General features: G+C 53.0%; 9 protein-coding genes across 9 annotated transcripts; 4 read left to right on the top strand and 5 right to left on the bottom strand.

The window, feature by feature from the left end:
• Nucleotides 1–853: 853 nt before the first annotated feature.
• On the top strand, nucleotides 854–2,370 carry CORC01_07370 (proline dehydrogenase; the record flags this gene model as incomplete). The annotated part of the gene is made up of 2 exons (XM_022619007.1): nucleotides 854–1,531; nucleotides 1,621–2,370. 2 exons carry the CDS (start codon nucleotides 854–856, stop codon nucleotides 2,368–2,370), a joined length of 1,428 nt encoding a protein of 475 aa, XP_022474470.1.
• Nucleotides 2,371–2,697: 327 nt separating this feature from the next.
• Nucleotides 2,698–4,179, bottom strand: CORC01_07369 (uncharacterized protein; the record flags this gene model as incomplete). The annotated part of the gene is made up of 2 exons (XM_022619006.1): nucleotides 2,698–3,053; nucleotides 3,135–4,179. The coding sequence occupies 2 exons, from the start codon at nucleotides 4,177–4,179 to the stop codon at nucleotides 2,698–2,700; spliced, it is 1,401 nt and encodes a 466-aa protein (XP_022474469.1).
• A 1,601-nt stretch (nucleotides 4,180–5,780) lies between these two features.
• CORC01_07368 (uncharacterized protein) lies at nucleotides 5,781–7,336 on the top strand (the record flags this gene model as incomplete). The annotated part of the gene is made up of 2 exons (XM_022619005.1): nucleotides 5,781–5,959; nucleotides 6,019–7,336. 2 exons carry the CDS (start codon nucleotides 5,781–5,783, stop codon nucleotides 7,334–7,336), a joined length of 1,497 nt encoding a protein of 498 aa, XP_022474468.1.
• A 335-nt stretch (nucleotides 7,337–7,671) lies between these two features.
• CORC01_07367 (uncharacterized protein) lies at nucleotides 7,672–8,875 on the bottom strand (the record flags this gene model as incomplete). The annotated part of the gene is made up of 2 exons (XM_022619004.1): nucleotides 7,672–8,614; nucleotides 8,688–8,875. 2 exons carry the CDS (start codon nucleotides 8,873–8,875, stop codon nucleotides 7,672–7,674), a joined length of 1,131 nt encoding a protein of 376 aa, XP_022474467.1.
• A 1,322-nt stretch (nucleotides 8,876–10,197) lies between these two features.
• CORC01_07366 (major facilitator superfamily transporter) lies at nucleotides 10,198–12,017 on the bottom strand (the record flags this gene model as incomplete). Its single annotated transcript, XM_022619003.1, has 2 exons — nucleotides 10,198–11,519; nucleotides 11,570–12,017. 2 exons carry the CDS (start codon nucleotides 12,015–12,017, stop codon nucleotides 10,198–10,200), a joined length of 1,770 nt encoding a protein of 589 aa, XP_022474466.1.
• Nucleotides 12,018–13,652: 1,635 nt separating this feature from the next.
• CORC01_07365 (La domain-containing protein) lies at nucleotides 13,653–14,983 on the bottom strand (the record flags this gene model as incomplete). Its single annotated transcript, XM_022619002.1, has 2 exons — nucleotides 13,653–14,666; nucleotides 14,726–14,983. The coding sequence occupies 2 exons, from the start codon at nucleotides 14,981–14,983 to the stop codon at nucleotides 13,653–13,655; spliced, it is 1,272 nt and encodes a 423-aa protein (XP_022474465.1).
• An 851-nt stretch (nucleotides 14,984–15,834) lies between these two features.
• Nucleotides 15,835–17,669, top strand: CORC01_07364 (S4 domain-containing protein; the record flags this gene model as incomplete). The annotated part of the gene is made up of 3 exons (XM_022619001.1): nucleotides 15,835–15,876; nucleotides 16,003–16,590; nucleotides 16,671–17,669. 3 exons carry the CDS (start codon nucleotides 15,835–15,837, stop codon nucleotides 17,667–17,669), a joined length of 1,629 nt encoding a protein of 542 aa, XP_022474464.1.
• A 665-nt stretch (nucleotides 17,670–18,334) lies between these two features.
• On the bottom strand, nucleotides 18,335–20,146 carry CORC01_07363 (septin; the record flags this gene model as incomplete). The annotated part of the gene is made up of 4 exons (XM_022619000.1): nucleotides 18,335–18,970; nucleotides 19,020–19,486; nucleotides 19,548–19,781; nucleotides 20,143–20,146. The coding sequence occupies 4 exons, from the start codon at nucleotides 20,144–20,146 to the stop codon at nucleotides 18,335–18,337; spliced, it is 1,341 nt and encodes a 446-aa protein (XP_022474463.1).
• A 2,244-nt stretch (nucleotides 20,147–22,390) lies between these two features.
• CORC01_07362 (uncharacterized protein) lies at nucleotides 22,391–22,600 on the top strand (the record flags this gene model as incomplete). The annotated part of the gene is made up of 1 exon (XM_022618999.1): nucleotides 22,391–22,600. One exon carries the CDS (start codon nucleotides 22,391–22,393, stop codon nucleotides 22,598–22,600), a length of 210 nt encoding a protein of 69 aa, XP_022474462.1.
• Nucleotides 22,601–25,131: the final 2,531 nt, after the last annotated feature.

Genomic DNA, 25,131 nt, shown 5'->3' with positions numbered 1-25,131 from the left:
GAAAGAGTCTTTCAAACACAAAGTGTTTGGAAAGGTAAATACTATAACACCAATATAAGTAAGGTAAGTATGCTGTGCCGGCACGTGCTACCAGAGGGTGAGTTGCGTTCTCGTCGAAAGATGTTCAGGCTGTAAGTACTTCGGTCCGGCTTCAGTCCGGAATGAAGATAAGACACCCTCCCGGCAGATGACGTATGATTCCCCGAAGACGATAAAAGGAGAAGGCAGCTCCTGATAAGAAATCTCGTGATGTTGATTGATGGTGGGGTCGTATCGGAGGGGTGCCCGGTAAGTGGGTCCGATACGGAGTCGTCTCCGGTCCCTGCAACTGAGTAATTCCCGGATGGGGTAATAGCATCCTATGCCACGTGCACTTCCCCTCACGGACGAGCCGTAGCTTATCTGCACTCGCTTTGCGGGCCCACGTAACGACGACACATTGTATCCGACAGCCAGTTGGCATTGATGCCGTCAAAAGGCAGAACACCCGAGCATACAGACCGACATAGAGTTCCTCGACGCATCCGCGAATCATTCTCTTCGCCATGGAATTCCAAGACTAAAGTGCGGTCACTTAGGTTGTACACTAGGATCACCATGCATCTGGTTCCGTGGATCGGACGTATGCTAGTCTATTTGCGGTGGTGTTGGGATGGGCATAGCTCCGAAACGGCACGATCTGTTACGATAGAGGTTGGGCATTTAGAGCAACCTTTGGCCGTCCCTCCTTACTATAGCTACCAACTCAACGAGCATATCTCTTCACAATTCAAAGTACTCCCTTCGTAGCCCTACAACCATCAAGTCTTTCATCATCCCACAATCAGAGACACAACAGAGCCCCTGCGAAAAAATGAAGTCCCTTGTAGGACTCTGCGCCGCTAGGCGGCCGTGGGGTACTACGGTAGCCGTCAGATTGGAGAAGCGCGCCTACGGGAAGCCTACCAAGCCAAGACAGGCACTCGGGGCCGCTAACTCACCACACGCCGCGATAAACGATACCGCTCCTTTGAATCCGAAGCCGATTCCAACGACAAAACGGAAGCCCGTCGAGGGATTCCCATTGTCCGGCATGCCGACAGGCACGCTGCTCCGATCTCTCCTCGTCACCACAATCTCCTCCAACCGCCTCCTCCTCATCCCCGCACTCAAAACCTTATCCTTCCTCGCCAAGCCAGGCCGGACGATACTCTTTGACGTCGGCCGCAACCCCATCTTGCACAAGATTCTACGAACGACGTTTTACGACCAGTTTTGCACCGGCGAGACGCCGCAGGAGACCAAGGCGTGCGTCCAGAGTCTCAAGGATTTGGGCTTCAGGGGTGTGATTCTCACGTACGCCAAAGAGACTGTCTTTGACCACTTGACGCAGTCCTCTATTGAGCATGGGAAGCTTGTTGGCGCGTCGGCGGACGGGTTTGATGCAGACATTGAGTCGTGGAAGAAGGGCACCCTCGAGACTGCTGCGCAGATTGAGGAGGGTGACTACCTCGCCATTAAGCAAGACGCCCGACTCTCATGCAATCTCGTCGTAAATATGTTAACAAGAATCCTAGGCTGACCGGTGCCGGCCGTGCCGTGACCACCTCATTCGCAAACAACGAGTTACCGCCACAACAGATGCAAGACGCCTTGGATGAGATTGCGATGATATGCAAGCAGCGGGGCATCAAAATCATCGTCGACGCCGAGTCAACGCATTTCCAAAAGACCATTGACCAAATGACGCTCGAGCTGATGCGTCGCTTCAACACTGACGGTGTTGCTTCTATTTATAACACCTATCAGGCCTACCTCAAACATACGCCCGATAATATCACGAACCACCTTGCCGAGGCTGCCAAGGACGGGTTCACTCTCGGACTCAAGCTGGTCAGGGGAGCCTATATCCTTTCTGACAACAGGTCCATGATTCACGACACAAAAAAGGACACCGATGACGCGTACAACTATATTTCCCAGGGAGCTGTGAAACGCAACATTGGCGAGTTTGGCGGCGAAGGAACTACATCCAAACCGTTCCCCTCGGTAGATCTGTTCCTGGCAAGCCACAACAAGGAGAGCCTCTTTGCCGCGTTAAAGCTGCACCAAGGCCGTATCAAGAACGGCCTGCCGACCGTCCCTATATCCTTTGGTCAGCTCCACGGCATGTCAGACCAGGTCAGCTTCTCCTTGCTGCAGACGAAGAGCGAGGGCATGGAGAGCCCGAACGTGTTCAAGTGCTCCACTTGGGGCACGATGAGCGAGTGCTTGGCGTATTTGCTTCGCAGGGCTGTAGAGAACCGCGATGCGGTGTTGAGGACGACGGATGAGCATACGGCTGTGAAGAGCGAGTGTTGGAGGCGGATGAAGTCGGTGTTTGCGGCTTGATTTGGGGTGCAAGAAAAGAATCGCATTAGACAAACGAGTTGAAACGCAGCGGTTTGCGGCCTTTAGTACCCACAAGTCTCCTGACAAAGTCCTCTCGGTAAAGAAGAAGGAAACGCATGCATTTTATCCCTTGCCTAGCGCCCTGCTTCATTGAACAAGTGAATATATAACTCCAGGAACCAGTTTTCAACCCTCACAGAAGTCTTCTTGTGTCTGCAAGCTACCGACATTTTATCTCGGTGGTTTTGCTTGAATATCACTGCTCACTTCTAATCAAACTGGCCTCCAACCCGTAGCTGATAAATGAGAAAGCCTGCTCGTAGATGACTAGGTAGATCTGTCTCCCGAACAATCATAGACAGTTCCATCAAGATGTAGAATAGACGCATCAGACGTATCAAAAGAGTACTCCCGTATGCTATCGTCGACGATACCGTAGAGATGTCCGTCCATCGTGGTTGCAATGGCCGAAAACCTTGCCAGCTCCCCTCCAGACTTTTCAAGTGTGATCTGGTCCATTGTCTCATTACGCTGGCCTATTATGCGAACAGTCATTGTTCCGTCGGGGTTGAGGGCCAAGTAGATGCTGTCCAACCAGTTGTTCCGCATCGTGGCGGCGAATTGCGGCGTGGCCGTGGATGATGAATCTTGAGATTGGGGAATGTTGTCCACAACAGCAGGCTCTGTAGGTGTAGATGAACATATTAGACATTTCCTCCCTCTTGTTGAGCAGTTAAATGGGAGGTTGAGGGGGTGTAGCTTACCTTGCACCCAAATCTTGTTCTGTATATCATATCTCGCTTCTATCATGCTAACCTCTGAATCTGCAGCCCCTGTACCCTTCGCTACTAAACTAACTTCATCAAGCACCACGCCACCAAACTGTGTAATCATGGCCAAGCTGGTGTTTTTGGTCCAGTTCGGCATGCTGCCTAGCTCTTGTGGGTTGACGTATCTGTCAGTATCGTTCGCGACGTAAACTTTCCCATTCAGCCCTTGGTAAGCGATGAGCCGATTGAGTCGTTCCGCGTCACTCTCCTTCCGCTCCTCTTCGTTTGGTAGCCGTCTGGTAAATGTTACCGCAATTTGTGAGCCGGGCAAAGGGCTCAGTCGGGCAGCAACCACTTGACCGCCGGAATTCCATTGAGCAATCTCGCCTTCCTTGACATCGTGTATAAAATCATCGGTCCCAATATAGAACAGCCTAGTCTCCCCACAACCATAGTCCGCACAGGCTAATGCTGCCATTGGAGCGCCGCGTGGAATGCTGATTGCCTCGGTCGTTGATTGAAACTTGAGCGTGAGGTTGGTGGTCGCCCACTCCGCTGAAGGTGCCCGTAGGCTCCGCGCCATCAGCGCGCCGGAACCATCTTGGAAGAAGACAGTTCTCTGCTCTAATCCACCGCTTGTTCGGTTCGCTGCTGCAAGTCTTGACGTGTCGAGGATGCAGCGTGAAGAATTTCCGGTGGTATTCCGACGGCTAAGCACGCCTCCGGCAACACCACCAGCGATGGCGCCGATGAGTATCAGTAGGCTGACGACAAGTACTATAATGAACACCCGCCTCGAAAGGCCACAGATGGTATCTTTTCGCCCATTTTTGGCTGTTGACTCATGATCGTCACGTTGCCGGGGATAATGTTGGTCATAGCTGTGTTCGTCCAGCTTCTGGTGTAAATCGGATGTCCGCTGAAGATATTGGCTCTCAGTATTCCACGCGCTCGTTCGATGGCCATGGTGTACCTCAAGGCCTGCCTCCGGTCGACGAGGGTCTACCTCAAGTGTGCTGTAAGCCTGCGCGCCAGCCATTACCACGGCGGCGTGACAGATTCTGTACTATTGTTGTGAGAGCACGGTGATAAAATAACAAGTGGAGAGACGAAGGGTGAATTCTGAAAAGATGAGGCACGGTCTTACCTCAGGATTATGTGAAAGTCTATCCTGTATTGCCCGGTGCCAAGGCCCATTCTGCTGATTTCAAATCCTGTATCTGGGTTGCAAGGCTCGGCCCAAATGGGATTCACAGCTTCCACTGTACAGGAAAACACCCTGGTTCTGGTAGTATCTGTGCCTTTTGCCTACATGAGGTTATCCACCATCATGGGAACCGCCCATCAACTTCTAAATGCTATTTACGCCTGGATTGAAGCAAATGAAACGCTAGTGGTCAGGAAGATACTCCGCAATATTACTGCCGTTACAATCAGGCTCCCCAGTTTCGGACTTTCTGCATTGGAGTTGGTCTTGCTAGGAGTCAAGATCGACACAGCTGAATGATTGCGCCCCCATTGCCTCTATCATTTCATCCTCCCTGCAATAGTAACGTATCAAGCGGCTGAAGCTTATCAGCAGGCTGGGATATTTATGAGTTACGGAGCGGTACACCGTAATACAGAACAAGGCTATGATACTTGGCCGTCAGGAGACGGGGGCATTATGCACACGGCAAGGCAGATATTATTTCTCACGTCAGCATGGGTAGGGGCATGAATGAATTCCGGAAAAAGGTCTTGTCTGGCAATAAAAGAGCCTGCAGCTCGGATGAAAGCAGGCTACAGTCCGAGATCTTTCTTGTAAGTAATACAATCAGGCTGGCAAATAAACATCCCGAACACTACCTATTCAGATGAGCAAGTACCCACTACCTCATTGTGCAGTCTAGGGGAGGGGGTTTACATCGGAGTCCCATTTATTTATGCGAAGTCTTTTTGCTCTGGACCAATAAAAATGTATTTACAGTTGGAAGGAAGTGCGAACGAAGGAACATTTACTTGGGGGCGGGATGGTAGTTGCAGGGATGTTGACGCAACTTCGAAATCTGCTTGGAAAATAAGATGACGGATCAAAAGAACACCATCGGGTTGGAAAAAGTGACAAAGCCATAGAATTTTACTGACGTGAAGTTTTCTGCAAACAACTTAGTCAACGCTCTTTAGTTATGCGGCAAGGTCTATGTCTGAGTAAGGTAGAGCATTAATTTGGAGACTGAGCTTTTCCAAGTTGCGGAAGAGCGCCGGGTGGAGGCCGGACCAGGTCCCCTCCGAGATGTAGCGAGAGACCTTCAAAAGGACCAGGATGAAGGCCCACAACACAGGAATGCGCCAGTCACGGGCCGATACAAGGACAACGGTGACTCGCCATTAATGATTGATAACCATGCGATTTCCACCGCCCCTTTATGTCAGGTCTGCGAAGTCTTTTTGTGCTTGGCTACCCAAGAGGCGCATAAGTAATTTTTAGTAGGTGCCGCAACGCCAAGACAGCTTCACCTTGAACCAAGTCTACTACGTACTGGTACTTTGCCATATTCTTCCCGGGCCCAGAACGAAGGCTCATGCCAAGAAAGCTACAACGATTAAACCCCAGGTAAGGGCGAGTCATAGCACCGTCACTGGACTGGTTCCCAAGCCATGGATGTCACACGCGAGATCGATGTCGTTGAGACACCCCTGGTGACCAGGAAGCCTTACGCCACTGATGAAGTTTGGGACTGCCATCGATCTATCATTACCAAACTCTATCAAGATGACAAGAGGACTTTGAAGCAAGTTAAACAAATCATGGAACGTGATCACAGCTTCTATGCCACGTAAGCTTCGCCTGACAGCACTGCATACGTACCCAGTTAGTAGCTAACAATAGCCGAAGTGAGAGAATGTTCAAGACGCGGCTGCGGAGCTGGGGGCTTGAGAAAAAGCTCAAGGAAACCGAGGTCTGGCATATAGTCCAACTCAATCGGGAGCGCGAAGCAAGGGGAAAGAAGTCAGAGTTCTATATTCGAAATCAGCGAGTTCGTTGGGAACGACTTGTGCGCTATCTTGTCAGACGCCCAGACTTGCGCCGCAAGCTTGGGACCTCCACCCAGACGCCAATCAACGCGGACCTTGACATCATCTGCCGAACGCCCTCTCCATCTCTTGATCTGCCCGCTTTCCTAGGCGGACCCCCTGAAGTCCGGCTTCCGGAAGAAATGTTACGAATCTTCCAAGGGTATTTTGAGGGGGGGCTGGAAAGCGGGTGGGCAATAGAGGAAGACAAAATACATGGGTTTGATGAAGAATTCGGTCAGCTGCGGGTCGTTGAGATGCGCACCGGTCTGGACAATGCAATAACTTTGTTGTGGACAAACAAACTGGAGGCTGCGTTCCTCGCCTTAAATAACAGCCTCGACTCGCTGGGACATTCGATCAAAGAGCAAGACCCGCTCCTCTTTTATATCTTAGCCTACCGCACCCTGCAGCTTGGACCTAGGATAGCTGATACTGTGGTCGATTTCATCTATGAAATGCATGTAGCAATGTTGGGTCACCGACACCCCCTTGCTCTTGTTTGGAGCAAGTTCAGGTGCCTTTCACTGGAACTTCGTGCGAGGGCTCTCACTTTGATGGCCGGCAGTAGCGTTCAGCTACTGCGAGGCCAACTGGGAATCCTGAACAGAGTGGTGGCATTGGCTCTTGGGTCAACATCGAATGTTCTCGACAATCCGGGTCAGACTGATGGAACCCATTTCAGCGAGCTCCTCTTGAAGTACGCTTCGGCCAGTGAATCATACTTCGCAGAGGGAAACTATCAGAGCTCCTGCGAATGTCACTTGGTCGTAGCCGGAATCTACTCATGGGGGCAGGAGTATGAGCTGACCAAGCAGTCTCTGGCTCGTGCTCACTTTCTGATTCAAGACAACAACGACAGTAAAGAAAGTCCAGAAAGGTCATGGCTTCGGCTGGAGCTCTCATACTATGAAATAATGGGTCGTCTATCCTATCAGACTGGTTCGACTGATGAGGCTCTTGCATATGGGTGCAAAGCATACTGGCATGCAGCAGAGCATTTCCAGCCAAACAAGCACCAATTGCTGAGAGCCATCCGAAACCTCATCGATATCTGTCGTCAGACTGGCCGAGGAGAGGAAGCTGAGCGATGGTGTCAAGTATTACTCGCAAACATGTCGGGTGAGAGACAGGGATGAACTAGCCTAGAGTGTGGCGGCATGCACCATAAAACGTGGCTGATAATATGAATAGGCTGGGTTGTTATTAGGCACGCTTGCATCTCACAAATCAGGTGTGCTGAACGACCCCTGCTTAGGCCTGGGGGGGGGGGAGTCTAAGCCTAATATTATGACCCTGGCGGACGCTTCCGCAAATCCCCAGAAGTTGACGGTAGAAACTTTGAGACTACTACATTCTACCAGACTCGTGACTTCCTGAAAGTGTCTCTGATTCAGGTACATAACTTCAAATTCCCTCAGCGGAAACATAGGCTCAACCCGAATTGCAATGACTAATCGTATTCCATCGTTCCTCAGGAGTCCGTGACGTCGTAGCCAGCAGCCAAAACCAACTTGTCAAAGTCAGCAGTGGCATCCACGAACGGGAAGGTAGAACGGTCGCCGGCGACGTCAAACTCGTTCAGATCGTGGAAGTACTCGTGCGAGATGTAAATGTTGTTTCCAAGCTGCACAGTAGCAGTCGGCGACGCCCACGTCGCAATGTCAACAGTCGAGTTGTCCGCAACCTTGCCAATGTATTGAACCGACTCGAATCCATCTTTGGTGGCCCAGAGAGTGATGGCTTGCAGCGCATCCTCAGAGCACAACAAGATACTGCGGTTGTAGCGGGCGGGGTTCAGCAGGCCATCGCAACCAAGATCGCTGGCGGTATAGGATCCGTCCGCAGGCCAGGCCATGCTGATGTTGGTGGGTGCCGGGCTGGACGAACCGACGTCAAAAGAGAGGAATGTGCCGAGGTAGGGTGCGGTGATGATGAGCTTGTTGGAGGCCTCGTTGAATATGATGCCGAGGTACATGTACTTGCTAGACGAGCTCGGCTCGCCAATGTACCAGCTCGACACTTCGCCGGCCTTGGTAATCTTGGCGATGGCAGGGATATGGAACGAAGAGGGAACGTAGGCATTGCCGTTCTTGTCCTCTGCAAAGTCTTGGTATCCTCCGCCGGTCATGTTGCCGATGGCCAGCTTGGACGTGAAATCTGCCAAGTCTGCCGTGTACGCGGCCGAGTTGGTGTTGGTATCCCAGCGGATGACCTTGTTGCCGCCAGTCATATTCCGGTCAGAAGTCGCAAAAGGTTCTCCGCTGTTGGCAGAGAAGAGGATGGATTCGGTTGTCGCGTCATAGTCAATGCCGGATACGTGGTAGGGGTCTACGCCAGTGATACCGTCGAAAGTCAGGATGTCGTAGGTTGCCTTGTAAGGATCGTAGACAAGGACTGTAGAGTTGAAGTTGGCGCTAAATTTGGGGGACAGGTCAGGATCTGGGATGTAACGATACTTGATATAGGAGGGCTACAGTACAGCCATACCTTATATAGAGCTTGCAGTGAATAGGGTCCCAATCAAGATTTTCTGGATAGAGCTTGTAGTTCTCGATTTCGAATGTGCCACTTACAGCTCCACAGTTCTCCGTTTCTGATAACTGGAAAGGAAATGCGGAGGCAACAAATGCCAAGACGGCAAGGCCCGTCAAGCCCGATGAAAGAATGGAGTGCATCGTGAAAGATGTAATGAATCTTGATGCACGAATGTATGAGCTCGATGTCCTTACTACATGCAAAGTCTGATTGAAGAAATTGTTGAGAAAATGACTTTCCAAACCAAGGGTCTACTCGTCTTTTTTTATCATTCTCCTTTTCGTTCTTGATGGTCACCTCACATTGCCCGCCAAATACTCAATCATAGCCGTTGAATTATCCAGTCCACTACGTGATGGATGGACCAGGAAGGCCGCATAATAAACTCCAGGGAGGCTTTACAGGCATTGACCTGGGAGGATCGTTCGTCAAATCCATTAGCTAAGCCTTTCTTGGCAACCGCGCGGAAGAGAATGTCAATGAAACAGCTTGCTAGGCGGGCCTAGATGCTTGTTTACTGGGTCGGACCTGAGCCTCATCGTGTAGGTGAAGCATTTGCTGGAATAACTGTACGAAGTTTTCCTAATCCAGCGCGGAATGCCTCCCACATCCCGATAACGTCTCAATCTGTTAGGCGTGAAAGCACTCGAGGGACATGGAAGGGGGCGGGAAAGGGGCATTTACGAGTCAGTCTTACGATGGTATGGCTGTGCTGTTTTCTTTTTGGAAGGTGACTTCCAACTGCACTGCCCACATTCCGCGAATGCTTCCGGCTAAGACGGATGGCTTCTGGGTAGCACTGTCTTGATCCTCAGATATTTGAACTTCATGGACTCAAAATCGAGAAGCATAATCTTTCTTTGCAAAGAGTGGGATCTTGATTGAATCCACTAGTCGTACAATAAATCAGGTCACTCTTATGTCATCATTGTCTAAGGGGGCCTGGTCGCCTTTTAGCTTATGAAGCTTGGTGTCGCCTCATAAGCTCCCTTGCCGTCGTAATTTTTACAATTTCCAGAGAATCAAGACAACAACTTTTCCCGATTATCGTGTAAGAGACTACACACGTAGATAAACCGGGCCGCGATAACTTGGCGACCCGGAGACCCGTTGTTAAAGTCGGCCATCTACTCGCGACACTGAGTCTTTGTGCCAGGTCAGACAACGGATGCAAGGCAATGGGCTGCCGTAAACAAGCCGTAGCCGCGGTCCAGTACAAGCCGAGCTCATCGCTTGCACTCCTCGTAATTTCTTGCTTGCTGACTCTACAATACGCAGAAATGATGAAGGCTTCAGGGATTAAAATTTTGTAGGCATTCTGTTCAGTCGTGTCACAGGATTGGATCCAAAGTAGGATAAGATGATTGAATAAGCTAGGATATCAAAGGCTAAAAGTCTCAATCTATATCATTGACGTGAATAATTTTTGACAAAATGAAAAATCAACTTTGTTGGGTATACCTCAGCCAGCAGCATACTGACTCTTCTTCCTCAACCTCGGCCCAAACTTCCAAAGCAACAAAGGTCCAGGCCATCCAATCGCGACACCCAACAGAGCAAGCAACGTATTGCCCCAGCCATACTCCAACTTCTGATACAAACTCGGCGCGAACAACGGGAACCCGAACCCAGCCAAACTTCTCAGCACCGTCGCCGCCGCGACAGCGCTGGCGGCATACCGCGTGTACGTGTCAACCAGGAATCCCTGGATACACTGGAACCCGATAATCACTCCGGCACTGAACAGTACCGCGCCAATGTTGGGCCAAATCCAGTGCGTGTGGTACTGCGACGTCCAGCCGTAAATCACGAGGCCCATCGGCACGAGGATTGCGCCGGGGACCATCATCGGTACGCGGAACTCGGGGCGTCCCGGCCCTCCGTCGGGGACGTAGCGGCGCTTGAGGGCGGCGTAGATGCGATCCTGCAGCGGGGCGCACGCCTGTGCTCCGATGAAGAAGCCGAGACCGAGGGAGATGTAGTTCAGGCCGCTGATGCCGACGGATTCGCCGTACTCTCCCGTCCAGAGGGCCGGGAAGGTCGAGAGCACCAGGTACATCAGCCCGTAGAGGTACATCATGTAGAGGGCGAGGCACTGGACCAGGGGTTGCGTGCCAAGAAGGCGGAAGGGGCGTGTGAAGGCGATGCTGAGGGTGCGCGCGATCGTACGGTCCGGGTGGTCGAAGGCGGTGTGCAGCGCGGTGTTGCCCGTCTCCTTGATGAGGCGCTTCTTCCTCCGCGTGAGGAGCACTGGCGCAAACGTCTCTTGCAGGACGAAGAAACCGATGGACTGGATGACGGCCGTCAGGATGGTGGTGCTGTAAAAGATCCAGCGCCATGTCGTGTTCTGGGTGATGAAGCCGCCGGCGATGGGGCCGATTGCCGGACCCAGCAGGGGCATGAGGGAGTAGATACTGATCGCCTTGCCGCGCTGCTCAGCCTCGAACAAGTCACCAAGGACGCCGCCACCGATGGCCAAGGGCGCCGAGCCGCCGAGGCCTGCAAGGAAGCGGAAGGCAATCATCTGGCTCTTTGTGCGAGCGAGACCACACCCGAGGTTGAAGAACATGTAAAAGATATTCGTGAGCTGGAGGACGATGACTCGGCCGTAGAGCTCCGACAGAGGGCCCCAGGCCAGGGGTCCTACGGCGTAGGCGAGAACGAAGATGGAGAGGGCCAGGGCCTTCTCGAAGGAGCTTGTGATGTTGAGGTCGGTCCCGATAGCCTCCAGAGCGGGCGCGACCATGGACGAGGAGACCGGCGAGAGCAGGGTGAAACATGATACTGTACAGTTGTTAGTAGTTGTCGGGATCACGACGTGGTGTTTGACGTACTGCAGAAGACTGCCGCCCATTTCCTCTTCATGGACCATTGCTTTGGATTTCCAGGATCGTTCGGGCCATCCCATGTCACCAGGTTTGGGTCTCTTGCAGTCCTCGTCGTCTGAGTCTTCTCAAGATCCAACTCTTCACCGCGTTCCAGGTCTCTTCTGTTCTCGATACCATCTCTGACTTCGGATACCGTCCTCGATAAGGATCTCGACCTTGAGCTCCTTACGCCATGGAGGACGCTTGCGCTGTGGTCTGAATTGCTATCGCTGTCGTCTGATGAGGATGATTGCCGCGAGGAGCCTGTCTTCTCTTCTTCGACTTGTTTTTCTGACGCGGCAGTGATATGCCTCTCGACCTGCTGTCTCAACGTCGTACGCTGGGGATTCGTCGATCGATCCTCATCGTGAGAATCTCGTTGAGCTGTGTGTGGCGAATTACTTGTATCCGCCATCTCCTTGTCAAGTTATGTGTGTTCTTCAGTGACGCTCACTACTTTCAACATGCCAGGCTAAGGTAGTCAGTCACCTTAGCGTGGGTTGGAAGGTATTGGGTGAGAATGATTCAATGACGTTTGTAAGTGAACAGTAGTAGTGGCTATTAGTAGTGTAGGAGTAAGTAACGAGGAGGCTCAACTCGAAGCAGCTCTACTTCAGACAGCCGGGAACACGCCCGAATTAAATAATAGGTAGAGCAGCATCAGGAAGGGGGGCAAAGGAATGAATCATTCCAATTGAAATCTCTTAACACCGGGTGCCCCAACGTTCCCCAGAAGGCGGCCCGCCTCACATCGCTTCTCCATCGGCGCATCCGCACTTGCGGCTTCGGGAGGGGGGTTGTTCTGCCGAACATGATCTTAGCTTGAATGCCCAATGACGTCTGCCGGCAGTAAGCGTAGATATGTGTGACTACCGGCAAGTAAAGTCCACAGGCAGCTCAACGACCGATAGATGCGTTGGGGGGAGGGTTACTCCTTGGGCCCATGACCCCGTCTGAGGCGGCGCTAGGCACTGATATCCCCGAGACTTGTATGGACTCAGCCGCTTCCATACTCTTTTTTTCTTCGGGTACCTGGACCCAGATCTCTTGCTTCCGGGGGTCGTGTGCCGTGCCACTGGAGCCGTAGAAATTTTTGGCATTGAACCCAGTTAAACTGGGTGCTTCTCTTAGTCATGAAGACTCAAAGCGGACATAGAGAACCACAAACGCCGTGGTTTTAGTGGGCGCAGCAGAAGGGAAACTGACTAGAGTTGAATCCTGACAAGATCTGAGTCCGGATTTTGCCTCCGCGTCCGGAATTCGTTTGTCTGCTTGGTGGTTCGGACGGCCCCAGCCCGGCACACGGTGCCGAATCGGCAGCGCTCCAGGGTCGCTCACGTTCGGATGGCCGCTCTTGTTGGTTGGTCTGGATCTCTGTGGAGCTAACCACCTCCACAACGTCTACTTGTCGGCTCGGCTGTCACAGCGTGCAACCTTTTCGGCGTCAGGACTGTGACGGCGAAGATCCTTGGGCGCGTCAGATTCTGCGATCTCGGCCATTGTCCGTACCTGTGCCAATGCACAGATACGAGAAACTTCATAACTGGACAGGGAGCTGGCCAATGTTTTATTTTTTTTGTCAAAAACCAATGACCTTCCGGCCGATATTGAACGCGGTGAAGGTGCATTGCTGGCACTGCAGTAGCTAATGTCGACAAGTTCTTCCACTGGTAGTCCTAAAACCGGGCTCACCTACTCGATGAGTCCGGAAAAGGCAATGCTTGTTCAAAATGGTCAGAAATATTTCGATTGACTAGCTGGTGTTCCAATAGAAAGCCGCACATCCGCTTGTGAGTAGATCATTTTCGCAGTTGCGATGTTGCAGACAGAGGCACTACCGTGTAAGGTCACATGCTCATGCTATTCGTAACAATCAGACCTCTAAACCAGCTTCACCTAAGCCAAGTCCCATGAACGCCATAGACCGTGTGCCTCGTTGATCAACAGGCAGAAGAGCCAAAAATTCGAGTCCGATAAAAGTTGCTTTTGTAAGTGGTATCTTGTTTCAGAGGAATCCGAGGCATAATGGGTGTTTGTCCACCTCACTACCCTATGCGGCGACGTCGGCCTTGGTGTCGACCTTCTTCGCCTCAGGCTGAGCGGCACCGTCCTCCTCGCGTCCGCGCTTGCCATTGCTGTTCTTGTCTTCCGCGACGGCCTCACCGTTGCCGTTCGTAGCCTGGATGGTAGGCTTGGCACTATGACTTGGGTTAGTATTGTCGCGCGTGCTAGGCAGATACGGCGATACGTACGCGTTGCGGTCGTTGGTGACCTCGTTCGGGTCCCTGCGGTTCTCGCGGTTGTCGCGGTTATCGCGTCCACCCCGGCGGTCACCACCACGGCCACGGCCGCGTCCGCCGCGTCCGCCGCGGCCACCCCTGAAGCCGTTCTTCTGGTCGTGATCACGGCGCTGCTTCCAGTCGTCCTTTCCAAAGTTGCCACCACGGCCGCCTCTGCCGCGACCACCACCGCGGCCACCACGGCCTTCGCCCTCCTTGCCCTCAAAGAATCTGCGGGAAGAGTTGGGCTCGAGCTTGCCAGCGTGGATCAGAGCAGACTTCTCCTTAACGTAGTCGATCTTGGGCATCATCTTAAGGTCGTGATCCTTCCACTTGGGCTTGGGGTCGAGGGCGAGGAACTTCTGGGCCGCCTCCTCGTTGGGGAACTCGACAAAGACGGAGCCCTTGAAGAGCTTCTCGTTGGTGCGACGGAGACGGACGGAGTTGATGGTTCCATACTGGTTGAAGAAGGCCTCGAGGTCGAATTGGGTGGAGGGCTCCTCGTCTCCGAATCCCTTGACATAGACGCAGCGGGCGTTGAACTTGTCGTTACCAGAAGTGTACGCCTGCTTGCGCTGAATAGTCTCGTCGCCCTCCTCGCCGGCGATATCGACCTGCTTGCTCTCCTTCAACGCAGCGACGACAGATGAGTAGGGCTGGAAGCGACGCATGCGCTTGAAGTTGGTGATAGTCTTGAGGGGGATGGGCTTGTTATCGAATCCTCCAACAAGCTCCCACAGGAACTTATCGTGGGGAAGGTTGCTGTCCGACAGGTAGAACTCAACCTGCAGTCACTCGTGTTAGTAAAAAGTCACTTGGGATGCCTCAAGTGGGAGTGCGTTACCTGCTTGCGAATCTCGACAGGGTCGTCTGTCTCCTTGAGGAGAGAAGCGTCAAACTTGACATTGTTTGCGTACGTCTTCTGATCAATTTGGGCGGTCGTCTTGATGATTTCGGCTTCCTTCTTCTGAGACTCGACAGGCTTGGCCTCGGCCTCGGTCTCTTCCTTAGCAGTCTCCTCGATCTTTGCAGGCTCCTCGACCTGGGCGGGCGCCTCGACGGCAACAGCCTCGATAGGCTTGGTCTCCTCGGCGGCGCTCATCGTATGGCGAGTCGGAGTATGAATTGTAGGTTGTGAATAGTCTATAAAACAAGGAGATGATCAGTGAAAAATTCTTGCCAAGTCGCAAGAGGGCGCAGATTGTAGCGTATCAAAGGTAAGTAACACGGCGACAGTCTCTCAGGGTAAAGTGAAGTAGGTAGTACTTATTGTGTGGCGGGGTAGGCAACCGCGAAGAGTCAGAGGGGGAAAGTGAGTAATCCGGAGAAAGCTTACAGTGTAGAAAATGGTCAATGCAGTTCCGAGACCGTGGTATAAACAGAGCGTTCTTCGTGTGGTGTGTTTTGTCGTTCAGAGTTTATACAATGAACAAAAGAAGATGATATCTCTTGGTCGAGCGGAAGTGGCAGAAAAAAAAAAAGGACCCCCGTTTCCTCAGCAGCGAGGATTTTGCGACAAGAATTCGCATGCACAAGCAAGAGCTCCAGTTTCTGCCGCGGCGGCTTGCGCACATTTGAGCCTCACCGCCCGCAGCTGGACCCCACTTATCGAGGTGGGGAGAATGAAAAAATCGACCACACGGGTGGCCGCGAACGTTGCTGGTAGCTGGGTACGTACTGCCATTAACCCACCCAACTCCAGCTCTGAAAGTGATCTTAGGTAAGCCTTGTATTTTGTCCTTATTTCTTTTCCTCGTTTGCTTTCTGGTCGGATCATCTTTCTCCGCACGTGACGACGTGACAGCTGTTGCGGTAGACCAGCAGAGGTACGTACCTGCTACCGGGACATGCCGTTCCATCACCAAAATTTCCGTCTCTGCGTCTCGTGCTCCTGAAGCTGTCGCCATCCCTCCAGCTCAAAGTTCGCAACCAGTCAGCCCCAATCAGCCCAAGATGAGAGGTAGAAAGCCAAGGTGGTACAGCTTGCAGAAGCCCGTAAGCTCTCTCCAATTCTTTCCCATCTAGCCCCAATGTCAATTGCAACTCTTCCCCCCTGAGTCGCCCTATGCAACTTTCATCGCATGACACCGATGCTAATCATCGCCTTTTCTCCTCGAGCAGAAACTCCGCCAATCATGGAATAAATACAACCTCTTCAACATTGCCAGAGCAACCCTGAATAGGACCCGTTCTTCGAGAACCTACTTCCAGCAGAAATGGACCGCCAAGTCAATGACCCGTGGCTACCACGGCGCCCACATCAAGGAGGCGGACTGGTCGCGCAACTTCTCCCGCCGCCTCTTCTCCGCTGTCGACATGCCGCCCGAGTACCTTGCCGAGCACGACGGCTCAGAGCACTCGGCCGGTCGCGGTTCCGGTCTACACGCCGAGCCAGGATCCGAGGACAATACGCCCACCGCATACCAATTCTCCAAGCTCGAACGAGCCAGGCAAAAACGTGAAAAATCCAAGTTGGTAGTAGTTACTCACTCGACGACGTCTCACCCGGCGCAAGTTTCCTTCATGAGGGATGAAAAGACGCAGATGCTCGCCCGCCCCATTCACCGCATGACTCCGTACATGCAGATGGCCTTTGCGCCCCTCGAGAGGAGGCTAGACGTCGCCGTCTTCCGCGCCATGTTCGCTAGTAGCACGCTCCAAGCGAAACAGTTCTGCACACACGGCGCCGTCAAGGTCAACGGCAAGATTGTGAGTTTCGACGATCCTAGCCAAGCACACAAAACCTGCCTCTACCTCTAAACATCAGGCATCTAACCATGTGTTTTTAGATGCGCTACGGTGCCTACAAGCTCAACCCCGGCGACATGTTCCAGGTCGACGTCGACTCTGTCCTCTTCGCCACCGGCCGCGCCAAAACTCCCAAACACGCAGACTTCGTCGCCGGCAAGGACTGGACATCCCTAAACTCCGTCAAATCCTCCAAGGAGGGCAAGTCCGACACCGGGGACGATGCTGCGGCAGAAAAGACCGCCTCGGAACTAGACTCGGATGACGCAGCCGTCGAGACCGCCGAAGTCGAAGCCGCCGTCGAAGACGCCGAGACAACCGAAGCAGGGGAAGCAGCGGCGGCGGGAGAGGGCGAGAGCCAGCTCTCCGAGGCAGAGAAGTCCGCCCAGCTCCACAAGCAGCTCAAGTCGCTCGTCCGCTCCGTCAAAAACATCATCCACGACGGAGACAAGGCCCTCAACCCCCGCAAGAAGCGCCAGCTCCGTACCTTCATGTCCGAAGCCAAGCGCGCCCTCTCCTCCTCGGGCCGCGTTTCCAGCGACGCCGCCTCCTCGCTCGACCACGTCGGCGTCATGGACAACCTCTCCGCCCTACTCAAAGACTTCAAGCTCGAGGGCAACCAGGTCGAGGCCGTCGCCTCCCCCCAGGCGGAGGAGAAGCAGCAGTCCGACCACACCAAGCCGACGAGCGCCAAGGAAAAGGCTCAGACCGAGGCCGTCACGGAGCTCATCTCCTCAAAGGACGTCCGCCAGGCGCTCAGCGGCCTGAGCAAGGCCGAACAAGATGTTTTTGCCCAGCTCCTCCGCAAAAATGCCGAGAACCCCATCGACGAGTCCAAGCCCTACTGGACGCCCTGGCAGCCGCGTCGGTACATGGGACCCTTTGCCTTCATCCCGCGCTACCTCGAGGTGAATCAGAACATTTGCGCCGCTGTTTACCTTCGCCACCCGGTCGCCAGACGTGGTATCGCCGAGGTGCCCACTCCCTTCAACTACGAGACCAACCAGTTGGCCTTCAACTGGTACCTGAGACGGAGCTGAGCGTGTGTAAAGATATGGGCGTTGCATGTGTTGGTGGTAGTGGTGGTGCAGAAGAGGAAATTGCCGCCGGAAGGGTCAGACGGCAGTGTACAACAGGACATAGATTCCCAAAACTTATAGGACTGCATGTAAAAAGGCGTGGATGTAGTCGTCTGTGTACATCATCAATAGCAGAGAAGTCAAAAACACTGTTTCATGACAACCTTGAGTAGAGAATTACAATGCCACCCCGTGCCATTTTACGGCCACGGGGACGACTTCCACAATGCTCAAACAATCCCCACCTTTCATTCGATTGCATCACAATTGAAGCGCTAGTGGACGAGGTCTAGGGAATCATCATTTCGAAGAACTGTAACTAAGCTGACAAAGAGAAGCAATGACTCCTCATTCCTTTCGCGTCTTTCCCTCCTTAATCTGCATCAGGCCCCCCGCGTGACTGCTTCGTAAAGACTTTTGATGATGCTGGGATTCCGTTAAGTGATTAGATGAGGATGTGTGATTAAAAGAGGTCCAGAAAAAGGGGGTGATAAGAAAGGACATGAAGAGAATCGACAAAGAGGCGCGGTGTGCTGGTATTGTATGGGCATCATTGGTACTTAGACATGGGTCGTGGAAAGAAGAATGCGAGCAACGTGTGGCGTCAATAGACCAAAGAAGGCATTTCAACGGAGTGAGAAGCCCTTCCGCTTGCCTTCCTTTTCGATGGGCCGGCCGCTCTCGACTCGTTGCTTCTTCTCCTCGAGCTCCATGCGTTGGCGCTCCAACTGCTCCTTCATCTCTCTATGGCGGGAATAGAGCTCCTCTTCGCTCTGCTTCAGCTTGCTCTCCTTCTCGGCGACCTTCTGCTGGAAGACCATCTTCATCTCCGCCTCCATCTTGGCGAGTTTCTGTTCGTGCAGGGCGCGCTCCTCCTCCTGCTTGACAGCGGGGTTGACCTCCTTAAAAACGCTGGGGTCTTGCGACACGCCCATACCAATGAGCTTGTCGGTACGATAGTTTTCGTACAGGCTGTTATTGGTGTGCTCCTTGAGCTCCTCCATGTGCGTCCTAATGAGCATCTGGCGGAGCTTGACAAAGTCACAGTGCTCCTCGTTGTCGACCTCGATGACACCCCAAGGGTAGCTACGTCCACGGACCTTGCGACCGTCCGCGTTGGTGATTTCGTTAGTGGCACCAACGACAGCAAACGGAACCTTGGACATGATCTCGTTGTTCTCGGCAATGGTCTCCTCATCGTCGAGCTCGTAGCGCGGGCCCTCGAAAATCTGGATACCGTGGTGCTTGATATCGGAAAGAATCTACGAAAACTTAGCAGCTGCCATCGAAGTCATACTAAAGTTCACATACTCTGGACTTGAAATTGGCAATCTCCTCGTCGGTGAGGGTGTCGGCCTTGGCAATGACGGGAATCAAGTTGACCTTGGTATGAAGGCGGCGCATGACCTCAATGTCGAGGGGTTTGAGGGAGTGACCAGTGGGCTGGATAAAGAACACGCAGGCATGAATACGGTTGTCCACAATGTTCATTCGGTTGACCTTGTTCTCCGCGTCGAGGTAGGCGTCGTAACGCTGCTCAATGTTGTCGACAATGGGGCGCCAGGACTCATCGTTGTTGACGAAATCGCCGAACCCAGGGGTGTCGACGACGGTCAAACGAAGGCGGACGCCAGCCTCCTCAATATCGGCGCTGATGGACTGAATGGTAACCGTCTTCGGGATGATGTCCAAGCTAGGGCCCTTGCGCTCCTTGGGAGGGTAAAGAGAGGTGTTGAAGAGAGTGTTGACCAGGGTTGACTTTCCGAGTCCAGATTCACCTAGGATCAAGTCTGTCAGCAGGCATTCCAAGGAATCAAAAGAATCGGTAAAAACACATACCAACAACCATCACATTGAAGTTGAAGCCCTTGCGGACACTCTTGCGGTGCCATTGGTTAGGCAGGTTGGCAAAGCCGACATAGCCAGTCAGCTTGCGACGGACAATGTTCCTAAGATCACTGGAGGGAGCCGAAGGGGCACCACCAGCTTGGTAGGAGTCAGATACGGGCTCTTCGACGGGGAGCGAAGTGGGCGCCGAGGGCGGCGGGGAGGTAGCAGGAGAACCTTCGTCAGCTGCGTTCACGTCAGCAATATTCTTCTTTCACAAGAACAAAAATTTGGCAGGGCGGCAAGGCACTGGCGAGAGACCAGGGCTGTCTAAACGGTCCTGTGTCGAATTGCGAGGGTGTTCGGTATGTGGTATGTCCCCTGACTGACGTCCTCCACCGTCACATCGCCGGGTGAGGCTACCGAGTGTTCGGATCCGAGGAAAGCAACCGATTAACGAGAACTAACACGTCGGCCGGGAGGGAATTGGGCTTTCTTCGAGGTTGATCGTATACGAAGTCCCGGATGGTCATTGCAGTTGACAGTATGATTCTCAATTTGCCTTGCCGTGCCTTGCTCTGGGATCATGACATCGTGAGTTGCTTACCCATTTCGGAAATCGGAGATGACTTGGAGAAGTTTGTCTCAAAAAAGATATCTGGATCTGAAGGATGAAGAAAGTGTGTTAGCTTGGCCGTGATGTAACGCAAAAAGATGTTACGTAGCAGGCAGGTTAATCCAGGAGATGGTGCAATGAAAGTGGTCATGGATTTCTAGTGTTACGCAACAGCAAGATCAAGCCAGCTGGCCAAGTGAAGTGGCGAAGGGCGTATTTGTTTGGCTGGTTTCTTTCCTCGAACGGGTCGTCGACGATAGGAGAAGTGCGCAGGAAGAGAGACGACGAGGAGGATTCACATACCTGGACGTCTACAGAGCAGTCGCGTGTCAAGGAGCGTCGCAGATGGGTAACGAACGATAGAAAAGGAGAAAGCCGGTCAAGGGAGTTTGGCGACAGATAATTGGACCTCTCGGTGCCGAAAGAGGTGATGGTGAAATGCTCGAGGTCAAAGTTGATGATTGGGCCGAAGAGAAGAATCACAACCTCAAGGGAGAGAAGGTGTGGTGGTTGCGAAGTAGAGAAGGAAAGGTGTAGGTAGGGTGAGGTAGGTAGGTTGTCGATGAACGTACGTTTTGGGGGTGGGAAGGGGAAATTTAGGGTGCAACGGGGACAAGAAAGATTTGGCTGTGTGACCCCGTTTCCTACCGACTGTGCTCCCTTCACCTCAGGTCACCTTGCAAGCACCGCGTTCTGCTTGCTCTGCCTCCCTACGCTCACTACAGAGGGCGGCCACTGGGAAGGGACGGAGCCTGGAACTGAGGGTGGTGCTTGCCCGTCGCTACGTACCTCTGTACAAGGTGCAGATACAGGGGACCGGCATGCCTGATGGGGAGATGGTGTTGGGCCTGGCTGGCCGGTGCGGTTCTGCTACTGGATGCTGGTGCATGACCGACGGGGGAGAAGCACGTTGCTGTCCCCTTCCTCTCCAAGCAAAAGGGGGTTAACTAATCCCGGTCTGGCTAGATTGATTTGTATGGGTCCTAAGCAGGGGCTGTGGATGGAGCAGGAGAATTAGAGACTGGGGCTCGCCGTAACGGAGCGATATGATTGGCCGTAGGGCCGTGGCCGTAATGAAGCATCAGAAAAAAAAACCGCCAAAAGGAGCATCTGGAGATTGGGGAAAGGAACGACAAACATTGTATTTCAACGACTGGGTAAGATCTGCAACTTGTGTTGAGCCAGGCTGTCAGTGTCTCTATTCATCTGATTCTTTAACTTTATCCATAGAGGCCTCGAGTTGCTCGGCAATGTGTTTTTAGTCTACGGATAGACTGTCCGTACCTGCCCATTTCAAGGGCCACGAGCCCACGACACAGAGAGGACCCCTTATTCGTGCCCGACGCTTGGGCAATTTACGATGATTTTCCAACACGCATCTGCTCCACCCAGAAACAAAGTAGAGTGCCAACTGTTTGCCGGCCACGGGGACAGGACGGGAGTAGAAACAACCTGGGGGCGTTTGAACTCTTGTCTGCCAATGGAGGCACCAGATACTCGAGGGGGAACACTTCTTCGTGTTCAAAGGCCAGGAAAGCGCACCTGAGATTAATGCATTACGACATTGACAGGTGTCCCGAAGAATGAAACAAGCTGAGTTTTTCTCCCGGACTGTTGTCTTCCCTGGATTCCCGTGTGCTGTGCGATAAGGTACTGTCAACAATGCACGCAAGCTGCAGAGCTACGTACTCGGCTTCTCTCTCCCAAAAGTCAAAGTTTGGGACGAAGATGAGACTGGCAGGTATTGCTTAACCACGTTTCCCTACGCGGCGGTCGTGGGTGTGCTACCGCCTGCAGATCGATATCGGTGTGCGGTAATAGCGGCCTCCTCAAGCTCTGATTAGGTGTTCGTGACCACTCTGGAGTCTGGTTGCATTGAGGGCCGGGAAGGCAGGAATCCAACCTCCAATTTCCACGTCTCATCCATGATCCATGGGATGAAGAAAGGACCGCATAGCTCGCTCCAAAAGCGCCTGTGCCCGGAGCCAGCGCCAGAGCCAGTATCAGTCAGTACGGGAGCCACCAGGAACCAGCAGGCCTGACAAAGGCATGGGCGATCGTGGATCCCGCCGTGCGAGTGTGGACTGAGATGGAATGGGGCCAAATGGGAAATGGAACGAAGCCATTCTGTGGCATCCTGGTCACACTCATACCTGGGGTGAATAACTGACGCCTCAGGCACGCACACGGTGCAATCCAAATTTGGGGGGACGACATCCGTACGGACACCCACCCACAAATGGACCACAGGGCGGGGCCTATGAGGAACGGGAAAAAAGACATTCCGACACACGAGCCGTTTTCTGGCACTGACTTCACAGGCTCACCCCAGCTTCTTGCTCGCCTGGCTCGCCTCTGCTATGCCCTGCTGTTGCTGCAGGCTTCACCACCCCTTCGTCCTCTTGGCCACTCTTACCTGCAGCGAGACCCCGTGGACCTGCAGGAGTAGTCCCTGGATCCGGGCCACACCTGATGGCCCTCTCGCTCGTTTCCACCTCGGGACTTGCCAGTCACTTGCCCCGAAGAAACCTAGAGCCACAAAACCCGTCGTCTGCCGATAGGTGCCCCGGTCGCTACCCATTAGCTGCGTCTCTTCAGCCACTTCGGAGGGCCATATGTCCACACTTGCAGGTACGAGGTCGAGCTGAGCTCAAGAATGCCTCTCGGCCCAGGCTGTCGACGACCAATCCTGCCTGTGGCGTGCCGAAAAAGAAGCGGACTGCCTACCCAAGAGACCGCCTGGGCTGTGTCACTACCACCTGTTCAGCCACCGTCCGTCACGTTGAAGGCCTGCTCGAGCAGTGAAGTGACGACTTTGCGGCATGTTGAGTTTTGCCAGCCAGCCAAGATAAGGCACGGGATGCAAGCTTGGCAGCCAGCCTTGCCGTGTCTCGGGTCTTACTGTCTTGCCCAAACTCCCTGCGTCGGACAAATTGCTGTTCGGCTTCGCGCAGGCGACAGATCCTGCAGCAAAAAGACGGCCTAAGGCAAACGAGACAGAAAAATGAACAGGACAGAACCGCCCGCAAATACCATTGATGCCCGCCACTGTAATCTGCCGAGGCAAGCCACTCCTCAATTTTTCCTGGTCTGTGTTTGTCGACAAGAAGCCCATCGCGCCCCTCATTGTCGAACGTGATAATCGCATCCCTCGCTGCAGGTAGTGCGTTACCTTGCCGCTCTAAATTCGGCAGCGCTTGAACGGTGCCTTCTCTGTCACCCGAGGGCAGCTCGGCCGTGCGCTGGCAACCTCTACCACTCCTCATCGAGCCACCAAACCTCTGGGCGCCAGTAACCACAGATTTGTGGACACATTGGGTGCGCAATCTTGAGCTCAACATGATTCTCAGGAATGCTGTGGCTGGGTTGTCCACAGCACCAACTCGGCCCTCACCAGTGAGTTGCCGCATCCCAGACTCGGAGAGCAGCGATGTCTTCCCAGTCTAGACCAACATAGTGGGGTTTGACCATAGGTTTCCTCTGGTATTATATTGTCACTCACAAAGCAGCGAATACGAGCGATACGAGTAGTATATAGCTGATAGAGGCTCAAAGGAGAGGTGGAGATGGATCCTTCTGGTTCTTCCCGGCATGAGAAGCTCCGGTCCTGAAGTGATGTGGCCGGTTCTCAATCGCCGCAATTGTGGGGCCTTTACCCCGGTGCCTTTGATGTGCTCCGGCTGGGCCACGAATCGGTACACCCGTCACCTCGGCTTGATTATGCCCTCCCGAATGGAAGAAATTGTTATCGGTTAAAACGTAGCAATCGCCTGCGGATTCCTAACGAAACAACTTGTCTTAGCATGCTTTTGCTTTTGTCGGGGACAAGTCCTCAACCGCCGCAAGATGTGTAACTCCATTGGCATGGGTTTGAGACAGGTGTTGGTCAGGTTCCAATGCTGGAACAATCCACTTCGAGAGCAGGTCGAATCATCCGTCTCAGGTGAACACCCTAATTGTCTCGCTACCTCCTCGATGTGTAGAATACAAGCTGGATACTTTGTCTGTCAAGATACCCACGACCAGCTCTGGCCGGTGAGCACAGGGCTGAGAGATTGCCCAACACAGCGATACTGGAGACATAAAACTGAATAAATCGTAGTTGGTGCCTCACAATGTTTCCTTATCGTTGCTGGACATTGACGCATTCATCCGGTAAGCATAGGTGTCCACAGCTCTACCACCTGAACGAGGAAGGTTCATCCTTGGTCACCAGTTCTGCATAGGTAAAAAGATCTTCAACGTATTTGCGACGCAAACTCGGACTCCTAAAAGTCTTTCTGATCTCATTTTTGCCTGCTGTAGAGCTTACAGTGAGATGACAGCACAACAGGCGTATCTTGTTGCGGTACTTATCGCCGTTGTCCCCTCAAACAACGTTCTGAAATTTATCTCGCTAGCTGTCTCCTCGCATAAGACGAGCTTTAGCATGCAGGTTTAAATCATATGCCTGTAACAGTTGAGATCTTGGCTTAGACACGGAATGAACCCCCCGGCTGGAAGTCTAGCTCAGCAGCGTCAACGGTAGGCATAGCCACTGAGGATACGACCATGATGACATACAACAGTCTTGGCTTGATTGAAACCCGAATTTATGGATAAGTCTGGTGTCTAGATAAAGGCAAGGAAGGTCCGGAAGGTTGTTGATCCTCCAGACAATACCAAGCCGAGTAAGCAAGAAGGACGAGATGAGGAGTCGAGGACAACTCATGGCTGAGGAGGCTGGCGGGAGCGTACTCTTTCAGCATGGAGTTGTCTACCTAGCATCGATCAAAAATGTCAAAATGCTGAAAGGAAGCTTTTATTGCCGTGTGGCTCTTGTCGCGGGTTTTGGGCGTTATTACGCCGCTTGGATTCTAACATGAAAAGGCTTGACTAACCATTAACCCTCTTGGTAACAATTGCACACCTAGGCGGAAATTGTCTTGCATATTCTTGCAGGTGGTCCCTCGTCACAGCTGAAAAGCATCTTCTCCTTGG

The sequence above is a fragment of the Colletotrichum orchidophilum genome, assembly GCF_001831195.1.
Source record: "Colletotrichum orchidophilum strain IMI 309357 chromosome Unknown Scaffold_59.1, whole genome shotgun sequence".
Classification (NCBI taxonomy): domain Eukaryota; kingdom Fungi; phylum Ascomycota; class Sordariomycetes; order Glomerellales; family Glomerellaceae; genus Colletotrichum; species Colletotrichum orchidophilum.
The sequence above is the reverse complement of the archived record's forward strand: the minus strand, read 5'-3'. Positions and strand labels throughout refer to the sequence as shown.